This window comes from Pieris rapae, chromosome 17, assembly GCF_905147795.1.
Source record: "Pieris rapae chromosome 17, ilPieRapa1.1, whole genome shotgun sequence".
In the NCBI taxonomy this organism is placed as follows: domain Eukaryota; kingdom Metazoa; phylum Arthropoda; class Insecta; order Lepidoptera; family Pieridae; genus Pieris; species Pieris rapae.
The window spans coordinates 6,776,008-6,790,980 of record NC_059525.1 but is presented as its reverse complement, the minus strand read 5'-3'; the positions used below and the strand labels follow the sequence as shown (position 1 = coordinate 6,790,980).

Sequence of the window (14,973 nt, the reverse complement as noted above, 5' to 3'; positions counted from 1 at the left end):
TCCGTGTATTTTCGGTTATTTCCATTTATCTTCGGTAATTTCCGTTTATTTTCGGTTATCTTCGTTAATTTCCGTGTTTCTTCGTTTATTTTCGTATTTTCGTTCAACTTAGTTAGTTTCTGTTTAATTTCGTGTATCTTTATTTATTTTCGCTAATTTCCTTATATTTCCGTGTATTTTCGGTTATTTCCATTTATCTTCGGTAATTTCCGTTTATTTTCGGTTATATTCGTTAATTTCCGTATTTTTTCGTTAATGTCCGTTTATCGTCGTGTATTTCCGTTAATTTCCGTGTTTCTTTGTTTATTTACGTGTGTTTTCGGTTATCTTCGTTAATTTCCGTATATTTTCGTTAATGTCCGTTTATCTTCGTATATTTCCGTTTATTTTTGTTAATTTCCGTGTTTCTTCGTTTATTTACGTGTGTTTTCGGTTATCTTCGTTAATTTCCGTTTATTTTCGGTTATCTTCGTTAATTTCCGCTTTTTATGGTTTATTATAGTTTATCTTCGTCTATTTTCGTGTATTTTCTATTAAATAAATCTTAATTAATAATCAACCAATCAACACAACCTTCAAGACTGACGATATTACGAAAACTCTTTATGTTACTATACTATACTGATACAAAGACATATCTTTGTATCAGTGGAATTCATCCAAATATCAATTCATAAAATTCATCAAAAATCAAGGATTATTTTTAAACTAAAGCTCAAGCATAATATCATTGAGTTTGGTGTAGTTAACTTTTGTAGTTTGTAACAGTTGCAAATTAAAAGATTAAATATAATGAAAATTTAATTTTATTTCATTTTGTTGCTTATTTCAAGTCTAATATCCATCGCAAAAATATTATCACTACATCTAGTAAAACCTAATACATAATAAAAGTCAAGTGTTATGACAGCTGTTAATTATGACACTAATGTCATTAATAATTTTAAATATGGTATTAATAACATTAAATAAGAATATCGTATTAGAGTCAATATTAAAAAGAAGTCCACTGCGGATCAGTGTTAGACGTTATGAGATTCCTGAAAAATTAAAAGATGTAGCACAAGATCCAAATCCGAGTTTTTATAAAATGGTCCAATATTTCTATCACTACGCCGTGAAGGTGTGTGAACCAAGTCTTGAAGAGTATTTGAAAAAACATACACATTTCTCAGACAAGAAACGTAAGCAGCGTGTTGCTGGCATTTTAAAGGTGTGTTTCTCGCCTTTCATTTTTTTTGGTATTACGTTAAAAAGCTGTATAGAAGTACTGAAGGTAAAATGCTGTATTTTTATAGAAGAATTTAAAAGTATAGGCGACTGTACACCTATCTATGTGTACCTTATTTTCATTTATTAAGAAGGTTTTCAGCTTATAACAAAACTATATACTGTATATAAATAACTTTTTTACGCCAATAAAAAAAAATTCACGCAACCCAATATTTAGGGACATTAATAGAACTAAAATAATTTACTATAGTCTAAATGTTACCAAGAAAACGCCAAAATAAATTACACGAGGAACACTTAGAACTATGAACTTAATAATACAATATTTTTTTTCTAAATAAATCAGATTTGCGAGCATGCCTTACCGATACAATACTTGTGGCAAAAAATTTCAAAGTCAAGCAAATTGTTAGACTCGCTGCTCTAAAGATAAAGCTTTTATAATAATTGGTGTTGACTGTAGACACAACACATACATACAATAGGTACCTACATGAAACGTTTTGAATATTGATGTGTTTCTGACAGAGTCGCTGAGAGAAAAGTGAAAAGCTTGGAAGCCGTCAAGAGAGTAATTTTGTTCAACTTCTACACTAATTAATAGTTTTAAATACATATATTTTAATACATATAACCGGCTATAAGCTTGTAAATTTTCAGGTTATGGGCTCTTGCAACAGTTCTTTACAATTAGAGTTTCCCTTACAACGCAAGAACGGAGACTACGAAATCATACACGCGTATCGCTCGCAACATAGCGTGCATCGTCTTCCTTGTAAAGGAGGTAATAAAAATCCTTAAAGATCTCGCTCGGTCTCAGTACTCAGCAATGAAGTGTAGTGGTACCGATGCAAAACGTTTTTACAGTAGCATTGATGAGTATTATACCTATGTTAGATGGTGGAGGTGAGGTGGAGAAAGATATCTTAATATATATAGAAAGAAAGAACTTTATCAAACAAAATAAAAAGGATAATTAGGTTTACTGTGTCGTAGGCAGCTAGTCTTTTCCTTTTAACTTGATAACGGTAGTTGACAACATACACAACAATATTGTTACACAATAGGAATATTTTCTGTTTCAGCATAGTTGAAAAGATGTTGTTTAAGATTATGTATTCGGGCATGTAGGTATAAAATTTGCAATCTTTATTGAACATTTTTTTTTAAAGATGAAAGGGCCTCTGAAGGAGAAAAAGCGGTAAGCGATGAAAGTACTTACGCTTTTTCATTTTTGGATTTGCCTTATGTGGAGGTGTTGTGATGTACCTAGTAGGTGTAGTCGGTTTCCTTCCAAAAAAGGCCTGCATATTGCTGTGTAGTATATTTGTATAATACAATATCTCTAAGAGATCTATCTCTAACCATTAAAACTTTTCTTTCATTATACAATTTTGAAATTGAGAAGCGAAAAGATTTCCTATATTATCTTTAGATATGCGCGTTGGGCACGGGAATTTTTTAGTTTTTATGACGATGCCGCTCCACCCCATACATATTGTGTAGTAAGATAATATCGATCTGTGCGGAAGCGCTTTCGTTTAAATATGTCATTATTCTTATTGAAGGCTGCTTATGAGTGACATTAATAATTAAAAGTTATATATATCTTTTTGGAAGCTACTGTTATAGATTTTAAATGTCACAGGTATACGATTTTCTGACCAAGTTGACCTTGAAGAGGTGAAAGCTCTAGCTGCACTCATGACGTACAAATGTGCTTGTTCCAATATCCCTTTTGGGGGCTCCAAAGGAGGTATTTTATATAATCGATTCTTACTAAAGATATGGATCACATGAGTTGATGCAACATTATAATTGGATTTTTTAATACTACTATATTTTAAATTACAAATATCGCCTATTGTTTTAAGTGGAGACTAGAGGCTTTGTATCCACGGTAGATCCGCCCCTGGATCCTTATAAAAAAAGTAACATTTCCAGTATTTCAATTGGAAAAAATATTGTTAATGCAGCTTGGAAGATTGATTGCCATTGCGCCTACGCCAATGGAACACGTTACTGTAATCAACAAACTACTTATTTTTATACTGCATTTACAGGTGTTGCGATAAACCCAAAGAAATACACGGTGGCTGAATTACAAAGAATAACACGACGCTACACCCTAGAATTAGCGAAAAAGCATTACATAGGTAAAAATAATTCTATACATACAAGTTTGAGTGATATAGTAACTACCTGACCGCGAATTTCGTACGCATAAAAAATCTTTATCTAATGGATTTTTTTCATATATAGGGTTCAAATAGGCATTACGTATTTGTTAATATTAAATAACTTTGTTTCTTATAAGAACTAGATCAGCTTTGATAGGCGGCTTAAACAATGTTTTATCGAATTTCCCCGCTTACTGATCGAGACGTCGATCTTTTAAAATAATGTAATAAATTAGTACAACAAATCATTAGTTACTTACTAGACTAATAAGTCTAATATAATAATATATATTTGCAGGTGCAGGAATAGATGTCCCAGCTCCTGATGTTAACACATCTGGAAGAGAAATGTCCTGGATAGTTGACACCTATATTAAAACTTTAGGTAAGACTAAAGTTAGACAACTTACCATAAAGGAAAAATCTTGAAAGCAAAGAAAAGCTTTCATATTATGTGGCTATAAAAATACTTGAATATTGAATGATAAATTAAATAAAAAAAATCTGGTGCCAATATAATCTGTTCGATTACATTATTTTTTTGTTAGGACAAAACTGTAAGTGAAGATTATAAAAAAATTGAAAAGCGTAATATTGTTTTTGTGGTTGATGAAACGATAATCACAATAGTTTTGTATTTTTTTATTGTCACCTGGGACCTGGTTAATCATTACAGTTCAGTTGGAGGTTTAATAATAATAATAATATATTTATTTTATTTCTCACAAAAACATATACAATAATTGTCATTCTTCTTTGGACCACTGCTATTGCTTAAGTGAGACTGATGCCTGTTAAAGGTTGTGCACCTGTGTTACAGGTCATCAGGCCTCCACCACTTCGGATCGACAAAATGATTATATGTAAAGAATAGACAATTATATTAATTATAAGGAAACCACATGGTGTATGCGTGTGTGTTTGTGTATGTGTGTCTGTGTATGAATGTTTATTTGCAGGTTATAACGATATCAACGCAGCAGCATGCGTAACTGGCAAACCAATAAATGGCGGAGGTATTCGGGGACGAGTAGAAGCCACTGGCCGTGGTGTATTTATAACAGCCAGTGAGTTCATACACGACGAACAGTGGATGAAACTTATAGACCTGGAACCGGGGTTCAAGGTATTTTATAGGACATAGCTACCAAAAGGTTTTTGCGTCATCGTTAGTGAGTAATTTGTGAAGGACTTGTCCATTTATTTTCATATCAGATAATACATTTAAGAAAAATAATAATAGAATTAAATAAATAAATTTAAATTTGACATATGAATCATTCAAAACATTCCAAAATATAAAATTATCAAGTCAACTCGTGACAATGTTTGCTTTAAAGCAAACAAATCCAAAACTCATTATAAAATAATAATATTAATGTTAAAGGGTATAACTTTTATGTTTAATTAGTTAATAGTAAACTTTGTAATTATTAAAAATATTAAAGGGAAAGACTGCAATAATCCAAGGTTTCGGCAACGTGGGCAGTTGGGCAGGAATCCACTTCCAGGAAAGTGGTGTGAAGGTCATCGGAGTTTTGGAGTCAAACTGCAACCTGTCCAACCCTGAAGGGATCAAGTGTAAGGTCAGGAAAAAACCGTGAAAGACGGACTAGACAACATAAATATAGTCAATGTAAAATGCACCTTAGAACAATGGTACACAGATGCTATTACAGTCAATTTACGTTTATTATATTCTTTATAATAGAATGTTTAAGGAACTACAAGAGTACATGGCAAAGCACCGTGGTAGTGCCAAAGGCTTCCAAGGCGCCAAGGAATGTGGGCCTGAGCTGTTTTTTGAGAAGTGTGATATACTTGTCGTGGCTGCCTTTGAAAAAACCATCACACATGAAAACGCAGGAAAACTCAATTGCAAGGTAACACAATATCTAATACAAAACTATGGTTATAGAATGCACAATAAGTTCTGGTTATAAGGTCGTTTTATATGAGGGGTGGTTCACAAATAGTGATAATAGATTCTACTTTGTAAGAAAATTATTAAATACTGGCAGACATAGCCCAGAGATTAGATAGAATAATAATAAAGAGAAGCAATAATCTTTTGTTTTCTAAAGATATTCATTTATCACGACGCTGCTCGGAACGTGTTCTTAAAAATGGATGAGTTGACGTTTTCGCGGTAAAGAATTTTTTTGGTATTTGGAATTTTTTGGGCTGGTAAGAGAGAAAGCAACGTAAGGAGTCATGCTCCCTGATACAGTTGCGCGTCCGTTTGCCAAGTTCAAATGAGTTCTGAGAGTGAGAGAACTTCCATTAAGACCCTATCCCAGAACGAATATCCCAGGCCTTGACGTGTTAAGACGACGGAGTAGACGCTGCTAAACACGATTTTATATGGGTTATGAGCAAAATTTAAAGGGAATTTTAGATTTAGAAAAATGATATAGGTATACAAAGCCGTCATCGGTCACTGCTTCGAAAATTTAAATAACATAAAATACAATATAATTGCGTCATGCTCATTGTCATTTTTTCTTGAACACTGCTAGTAAATATATGTAGCAAAAACCTGAATGTCACTGCAATGACATCATACCCTAAAGTGAGCTCGCAAAATTATTCCACTACCACCTACGTACCACTTCTAGACCTTAGGCCACCGGGGCGTTGTGTTCACCATCCATTCTCCACATAACATGTACATAACAAACACATTACAATTTACATCCGTCATCACGTAATTTAAAAAGCACAATAATAAAACAAACATTGGTAAAATAAAATAACAAATGAACTCTCGGACCTATTATAATACCAAATAATATAATGTTTTCAAACTCTTGGACGCCAGATAATAGTGGAAGGTGCCAATGGCCCAACAACTCCATCGGCTGACGTCATCCTCCGCGAGAAGAAGATCCTATGTCTTCCCGATCTGCTCGCGAATGCAGGAGGCGTAACTGTCTCATACTTCGAGTTTCTGAAGAACATCAATCATGTCAGCTTTGGAAAGTTGAGTATTAAGTTTTGGAGGGATTCCAATACTGCACTTTTAGGTGAGAAATTGGCAATTTCCCTTAAATTTCGTTCAAGCCGTGATCAACTTACTCAAAATCGACTGCCCCACTATCGAATTTGTATGTAAGTGGTCACGTGACCAAGCTTGAGCTTGACATTTCATAAATTATATCAAAAAGGTTTAACCTGTCTAGTGTCTGTACGTAATACTATTACGATAACACCTTAGAAAATTCAGGGACCAGGTCTCGTCTAAAAATTAATAATATTAATAAATAATAAGTGCGAGATTCCTTTTTGTTTTAAGTATGCCCCGATACGTCAATCTCCGAATGTGACGTTTTATCTTTCCAAAAAAGTTTTCTCATTTTTTAATTTCCATAAAAATATTCTATGTTATATCAGACTATGTATAAGTATAGATATGTAGCTTAGTGAACTGTCAACTGTTACAACATTCAAATGATTTCTATTTCTGAGGACGTTCTGGTACGTAATAGGAAACTGGCATGTCTTAAGCCGGGTTTCCACCGCGAGCGGAACGGACCCATTAAGGACTCGGTCTAACTCGCAAGCGTAAACTGCATACTTGTATTCCCACCAACAAATAGTCGGGCGGAAAGGACTGAGCGAGCAGAAAGAGTTGAAAGGAACTCGCTCAGTTCTAGGGAGCGGAGAGGAGTAATTACGGAGTCCGTTCAACTCGCAGTGACAAATTACATAGTAGCGTTTCCACACAGAAAGTGCTGAGCGGGGCGGATCGAACGAGTAAAAAGTGATTGAAACGAGTCCGCTGTGTCAAGGTCTCGCCGACTAGTTTGAAACGGACTCGCTCGCGGTTTCCATCACCCGAAATTGTTCTCTACTAAATACTAACCCTGTAATAGTTATTAAATTTTTCCCCTTTCAATGTTCTTTCTCGAATGTGCTGGCATAACCAAAATCTCGCGTCTTGCACGTTTTTTCTATGCTTAAGATAATATGTACTTTTTCTTTCTGTATACATAATCACTCTCTTCACTTGATCCCGTGTCACTCGACAACATCGCAAATTCGCAACAAAACACTACCGCACGTTCAAAACTCCAACTGAACTCGCTCTCTGTGTAAACTGAAAGTTCATTTTCCATTTCTCATTTTTCGTTCAGCTCGCTCCGCTGATTCCTCTCTCTCATTTTCCTTTTGCAGTGGAAATCAACAGACAAATCTCTTTGTTGGTGGAAATGTAAACCTATTTCATATAAAAGGCGTCCGTCCCGCCTAACCATTTCCCACTCATTACCCTTTCGCGGTGGAAACCCGGCTTTAGTATCAAATTCCGACGATTTTTGTACGGCAAAAACTAATCACTTCTCCATAACAAACGTGGCATCTAAGGCCACTAAACTAAAACCGTTTTTAATTAATAGATTCAGTGGAGAAATCCCTTAAGAATTCAAATATAGACGCAAAGATCCAGCCAACACCATTGTTCCAATCTCTGATGTCGGGTGCCAGCGAACACCACATTGTGACATCAGGACTGGAATATTCTATGATCAACGCTTGCAATGTGAGTAGGAATATAAATTACAATAAAGAACCATCGGACACTAAGTCTGCAATTTTAAATTCGATTTACAAATAATTTAGTAATCTTCCTTTGTTAACGAAGACAGTTTTGTTTTTTAAAGGCAGAAGCAGTCGATCATTTTTAAATTGTCTTTGTGTTTTTGAGGGTACTATAATGAACCCTTTAATTATTACAAAAGAGGATATTCCTACTTTAATTACGCAAACACTAATGACTAAAATGGGTCTCCATGGGCTGCAGTGAATGCCCACTATTCTACAAAAACAATAATTTGCTCCGTATTCTATAAAAACCATAACATATTAGTTTCTTGCACCACTCAATAGTGTCGCTTATTTTAGATTATACATAATATATAATTAATCATCTCGAACTTGAGCCCCGAATAATCTAATTTCATAAAACAAATGATTTGATCACTAAATTGTAACTGGCTTTCTCGACACAATTCTTCGTAATTAGGTTTGAATTTAGAATTCTTTACAACTACGATCGATTCTTACTTTGCAGAACGTAAAACAAGCTGCGTGTGCGCACAATTTGGGTATGGACGTGAGAACAGCCGCCTACATAAACGCAATTGAAAAAATATTTGTTACCTACGACGAACAAGGAGTCGCAATTTAATTATATGCTTTACATGAGATTAATTAGATCATGTATTAAAACGTATATTATATAAGTACTGTAATTTGAGTTCTTGTTTTATTCTATCAAACCCAATACATAATGTGAAGACATTGCTTTGTTAATAGAGACAATTATTGTAGAAGCGTATCATAATGGGTTAGTCAAAAGTATTTATTTATTTTAAATAAATAAATACTTTACTTTTTAGGAATATTCAAAAATCCTAAGTTGAATTGGAAATACGATGGTGCGCAGTAAAAACTACCTTAAAAACGCTCAGTTGTGGAATTTCGTATTCTGCCTCAACGTGTGATTATGAAACTGAGCTACGTGCTATGTAGCTAAAACAATATCACATACTGACAGGTTAAACTGCCAACCTTACCCCTTAGCGTAAGGAAAAATACTTTAGGGAACATTCGTTGTGTATTAAATAAAACAAAAACCAATAAATAATTTATTATAACCTAGCACTTTCCCTATTATGTTTAAACCATGTGACTGTCTCCTGAATGGCTTGCTCAAATGGCGTAAAGCTGAATTCCTGATACAATGACCTCAATTTCCTATTAGACGCAGTCTTTTTATACTGACCATCAGCTTTGCTAGTATCATATATAATTTCACCGGTAAAACCGTGAGCTTTCTTAATAGCTTCGGCTGCTTTGCTAATAGAAACTTCGTCTTCTTCATCCACTGAAATGTGAAACTGTTTAAGATTTAAGGTTAACTTCACTAGGAAGAAACCGTTTGACAGCTCATTGAACTAGATTTGACGAATAACGTTCTAGAATACGGTCAAGTCTTAACAAGGATACTTTAGCGTAATCAGATTTTTGATGACAGATGACAAACGCCTTTGACTGCCAAGTGATGGAAAATGGCAGACGCAAGACTAAGCTGCGAAACTGGCGCCATCAAACGGGCAATCGTGTAGTTAAATACATATAATAATAATGTATGTGTAACGCATAACACAAATACAACCGAAAAATAATTGATTACGTTAAATAAAATAGAGAATATGTTAAAAATGAAGAGTTCGCATATTTATTGTCTCTTTCAATTTTAAAATGTAACTTGCAGTTTTAGATGTTTTTAATATGTTTAAAAATGTTATTATAATGCATTATTGCATTTTTATAGATTATCACATATTAGCAAAAAACATATTTCTGTAATACCAAAAACAATAGAAGCGTCTGACAGGATCTATTTTATTTTTACCTGATAAAATGAGTGGTTCAATACTTTCGTAATGTCTCAAAGTCCACACAAACAACTTTGCAATATCCAATGAATAAATAAATTGACGTAATGGAGCCCCGCTTCCCCATACTGAGAATGTTTTGTCACCTGAAACCATTTATTTTTTTAATTTATTACTCCTAAGTATTAACTCTCAAAAAAACTCAATAGATTAATCTTATTACGCAATAAAGATTCATTCGTAACTTAAGGCCATATTGAGAAAACCTGAATGCAAAAAAAGAAAAAGATTATGATGCCACTGTTTAAACACTTTTTCACTTAGCGTTTGTCATTTATATTCAAGCTGAGACCATATGTCTCACAAAATCTGAATATGTTATGACGTATACAGTTTAGTTAATTTATTTATATACCATTTGTCATAGCATCGTCCATTCTTCGTATCAGTGCGGGTATGACATGACTTGATGTGAGCGAAAAATTGTCATTTGGACCAAATATATTACACGGAATCACTGATGTGAACATACAGCCATGCTGATCATGGTAACCTCTGAAAATTTAATAAAAAAAATTGTGTTTAATGAAAAATTTAGCAAGTCTCCTTTGCATACTTTTTTGCTTAAAAATATAAAACCTGATAAGGAATTACCAATTATAAGTTTATAACACATTTTTTTATAGAAACGTAGGCTCACCATGTGTTACGTGTTACACATGAACACACACGTCAAATGGCTCGCAAGTGGGTTGCCTTCATTTTATTAATTAGTACGCTCTTTTCTTGAAGGACACAAAGTAGAATTGGTTTGGAAATCCTTCGGTGAGCAATTCTCTGTTTGTCGTTAAAAAAAATATGTTTATATTGGAATCCAAGATACTGTTTTCACTTAATCCACGTCATTAAATTTGGCACAATATCTCTACTCATCGGCAAAGAAGACAGAGCTTGTAGCCCGACAGAAAAAGCCGGCGTAAAAACTTTCGGTACTTTTTTAAAATAGCAAATCATCAATCAACACTTATTTTCAAACAAATATGCCATACACTCGTCCCAGGCCCTTTTATCAACAAGATTTCTTAAATATATTAAAATACAGAGATAAAAGCCAAGGATCTTATTAAAGAAAAGTATGCCTTTTCCCAAAAAATTATATATTACTATTTAACATATGAGCCTTACTTAGCGCTAAGTCTAGGCCCTGAATTCCCCTTGAGACTCAAAAATTTAAGACTTCCAGAATTAGCTTATCACCTAATTATCTTTGAAGATATGATTTTTTTTTTTTTTTATATTATGGCCCGCACGGTTTGTGCATTGTGGCCCAGGGTCAAAACAGGGAAACGGGTAAAAAAATAAACGTAACGGATGGAACGGAATTAAGGAAAGGAAAATCTATAAAATAAAAGATCAATTCTTATAGAGATAGATATAAAAGGAGTGTAAGAAAAGATATTTACATATATACACATTCATAGGATCTAAATTTTTATATCATTACTTAAGATAAAAGCTGCTAAAAGTTTATATATATGTGGGTCCATTGTTGAAAGTAAACAGGATATGGATGAAGGGAAAGGAATTTGAAGGGAAATGAGACCATCGATAAGAGCCGACCGTTCGCGGAAGATATGATTAACCATAAATATACTGAATTAAATTAAATTAAATGTTGCCAGTACTTCTATAATTTTGAGTAGACTATGGTAATGTTTTTTAATGTGACAAAGATAAAGTACCTGTTTAAAACATCAATCATCCTTTTAGCATAACTGTAGCCATAATTGGAGGTATGTGGTGGGCCATTATGTACCTAAGAACAATATTCAAAGTTACTTGTTTTACTTTACAAAGTTTTATATTGTGGTGTTGCCTGCCTTTTTTTATATAAGACTTTTTTTATTCATTTTAAGTACATATGCATCACAATGTAAGTAGTAAGATTTTGGAACCCTTTTAAGTGAAAAATACCTGTGCCAGGGTTCCCAGCACTTCCATAACATACCTGTCATAAATTTCTTAAAATATACCCATATATATTTTAAGATAATCTATATTTTAAATATATCTTTTATTTTATTTCAATAAACATATACTTTTAAATACTAAGTAATGGAGTTTATTCTATAGCTGATGAGCAAAAAATATATCAATTCTAATTTTATTAATTTTTTCACACAATAACTACTTTTTCACTATCAGAATTCATGCATATACTATGCATCTTTGCAAAAATGCAATAATATAACCCATGGTGTGAAAAAGTTATGTATAAAAAATCAATAAGCGCGTGAGCTGTGGAAACTGTTGCTGAAAGAACAAACAATGTCGTACAGTATTATAGAATGTATCTCCAAAAAGAATCTTTTATCCATAGGCAAGTATATGTTGCCCTATGCCGAGTCGGGACTTCTAAATATGAAATTATTTTGCGGTTACAAAACCAAACTACGTCAAATGTTGTGTATAGGGAAGTTCTACAAATAAATCTCTTTCCTAATTTTATAGAAGAAAGTATTGCATTTTGAATGTTTGTTTCTATTTTTAACAATTTATAAAATTCATGTTAAAACTTCCTGGACTGATGAAAAATATTATTTTAGTACCTACTTACTTAAAATCATGATTTTTTTCAATATCTACATTCTATGGTATTTTTAAATTTACTAATGTCGGACAATCTACGTAAATGATGTTACGAATTTAAAAACGGATTAGATTGTACATTCCTTATAAAGTAAAAGCTGTATATTGATTACATTATGAATGTAAGTATGTATCTCATAAAATTATAAGAAGTAATTAATATATATAAAAATTAAGAAAGATAAGTAAAATATTTTTTTTATGATAACAAAAATATATCTATGGACTGACTTAGTAGACTTTCCACTACCAAGAGATAGGTATCTACGCGAGTGAAACCGCGGTGTATTGCTAGATATCAATAAATTTAATATTATATGTTCCTCCACATTCCTGCACCTTTATAAGGAATGAATGTTTTAAACAATTCAGAACATAATTACACAAATTTTTGTATGATGTAATAATAACTTTAAAATTTTATGTTTTATTTTACTAGATTAAGGCATCATAGAATAGTAATAGTAACAACTGAAGAACTTCATGTTTATATAGAAGAGAAAAGAAGGGAAAAAAATATATGTTGTACACATTACATTACATATAAATACTGTGAAAATGAAATTTGCTTACACAACCAAAGAATTTTCACATAAAATATGACTTATATTATTGTTGTATTTTTAATACTCACCATAGTTTCATCTATAGGATATGTGATTTTATCAGGGAATATACATGTAGAGAGGCATGAAACAACTTTCTTAACTTTGTATTTGAAGCTAGCATGAAGAACATTGTCGTTTATACTCATGTTATCTCTCTGAAAATAGAAGTTTTAATTGAATTATTTACATTACATATTATAACTGCCAAAATGATTATTAATTTGTAAAGATTGATAAAGATATAAATGCAAATGTTTGTATTTAAGTTATGTCTCTTTTTAGCTTACCACAGCTGCTATAAAGCTTTTGTTTTATGAAAAAAATTAGGTTAAGTTTAAGTTGAAGAAGTTTTATCTAAGCAGAATATTTATTTTTTGTGTTATGGTTGGCCATCCATATTGGTAGATAATTGCAATGACATCACAATGTTTTTTGTACATCTTGTATTATTATAAGTTTATCTAAACATATATTCTACTCCTGAATACATAATATGCAATAGATCTAAAACTTACAAAAAAATCCAGATTATGAGCCATATTGTGAAATAGACCTCCAACCATTGCAGCTAAATGGATTACATGAGTAGGTTTTACTTTCTCAAAGAAAGCCTCTGTTTCATCTTTCTTTCTGTCAATAGTTATTACTTCAATAAAGTAGATTATCTTTTATTTAAGTTATAGTATTATTTTACTATATGAAAAAATTTTTTAAAAAAGGATTGAAGAAGGAGTGGAAAAGGAAGGTTTGCGGTTTAGACTGTTTTTTAATAAGACTACATAGAACACTGTAATTTATGGACTTTTATTGCAAAACTTTAAGTAAGAGAGTTTAACTGATAGAAATTTATTTTTGGCTAAATAAGTTGGAAATAATACCAAAGAGGTAGGAAGATATGGTAGCATACACTAAAAAACTCACCTAAGATCAACATTACTTGAGCCACAGAAAATCCATGTTTCATTTAGAACATCCTGAGACCCCTGTTTTCTTTCTTCTTCCACTATAGTTTTTATAGACTGTCCGACTAAACCAGTCCCTCCCGTAATCAGTATTACCTTTTCTTTTCTTGACCCCATATTCTTATCAATTCACAAAAATAAGAAAATCTATATAATTAAATCTACGTTCATCAATAATTGTATGGTTATATACTATATAGTCTTACAAATTATTTTAAGACTTCTCTATCACCAGTGTATGTACTTATTCTCCATTAATTTGCTAAATGCGCTTTTACTAAATCTGCGAGCATAAAAATGATTTTAATTTAATAATTAATATTAATTGAAGTAACTTACAAGGATTGTAGGATTTGTTATCGTGTTGGCAATACTTTACTTTCTATTAATAGAATATGATAAAATAAAAAAATATAAACAAAATCACTAATACATTTTAACGTTTAAGAAGGATAATATTATTTAAATGAAATTAAAACGCAATATTATTAAATATTATGTTCATGAAAAGAAAAAGAAAACTGAGTGTTTAATAATGCACGAAGAATTATTGTTCGCCAATGGCGCACGCTATAGTTTTTCGACCACACCGCCTAGTATTTCGTTAGAATTTTTCTTTTAAAGGTTCATGAAGAATTATTTAAAGAAAACACTTTTTTACGGATTAAAGTTATGTATTATTGTATTTAAACTTATAATTATTTCTTGAAATTAATGAAGAATTATTGTTTAAATATTTGTCATAATGCATAGTTTCATTCTTCCGTGTGGCGAGTACAAAACAGTAAAACACACGTTCTCTTATTATAAATCTCGAATATTCGTTCTATTCTATATAATATTAATAAGGTTGAAGAAAAAATATTAAAGAAGGGCAAAGGGTAAATTCCCTATGATTCACTGACCACTCTATAAAAAAACCCCATACCATAGGCTCGAT

At 32.1% G+C, this 14,973-nt stretch overlaps 2 protein-coding genes across 5 annotated transcripts; one reads left to right on the top strand and one right to left on the bottom strand.

The window, feature by feature from the left end:
- The first annotated feature begins 879 nt into the window (after nucleotides 1–879).
- Nucleotides 880–8,670, top strand: LOC110994159 (glutamate dehydrogenase, mitochondrial). Of its 2 annotated transcripts, XM_045631909.1 has the most exons (11): nucleotides 880–1,213; nucleotides 1,894–2,017; nucleotides 2,882–2,989; nucleotides 3,297–3,389; nucleotides 3,712–3,798; nucleotides 4,373–4,539; nucleotides 4,862–4,999; nucleotides 5,135–5,296; nucleotides 6,235–6,439; nucleotides 7,811–7,953; nucleotides 8,485–8,670. In XM_045631909.1, the coding sequence occupies exons 1-11, from the start codon at nucleotides 920–922 to the stop codon at nucleotides 8,599–8,601; spliced, it is 1,638 nt and encodes a 545-aa protein (XP_045487865.1). In that variant the 5' UTR covers nucleotides 880–919; the 3' UTR covers nucleotides 8,602–8,670. The 2 variants fall into 2 exon arrangements, with proteins under 2 accessions (XP_045487865.1, XP_045487866.1); XM_045631910.1 differs by lacking the exon at nucleotides 2,882–2,989.
- A 377-nt stretch (nucleotides 8,671–9,047) lies between these two features.
- On the bottom strand, nucleotides 9,048–14,559 carry LOC110994161 (GDP-L-fucose synthase). Of its 3 annotated transcripts, none has more exons than XM_022260677.2 (8): nucleotides 14,373–14,559; nucleotides 13,993–14,153; nucleotides 13,587–13,701; nucleotides 13,098–13,226; nucleotides 11,557–11,630; nucleotides 10,230–10,369; nucleotides 9,832–9,960; nucleotides 9,048–9,300 (listed from the first exon to the last, which is right to left on the bottom strand). In XM_022260677.2, the coding sequence occupies exons 2-8, from the start codon at nucleotides 14,148–14,150 to the stop codon at nucleotides 9,065–9,067; spliced, it is 981 nt and encodes a 326-aa protein (XP_022116369.1). In that variant the 5' UTR covers nucleotides 14,151–14,153; nucleotides 14,373–14,559; the 3' UTR covers nucleotides 9,048–9,064. The 3 variants fall into 3 exon arrangements, with proteins under 3 accessions (XP_022116369.1, XP_022116370.1, XP_045487883.1); XM_022260678.2 differs by lacking the exon at nucleotides 14,373–14,559 and adding an exon at nucleotides 14,240–14,355; XM_045631927.1 differs by lacking the exon at nucleotides 14,373–14,559 and having other exon boundaries at nucleotides 13,993–14,357.
- Nucleotides 14,560–14,973: the final 414 nt, after the last annotated feature.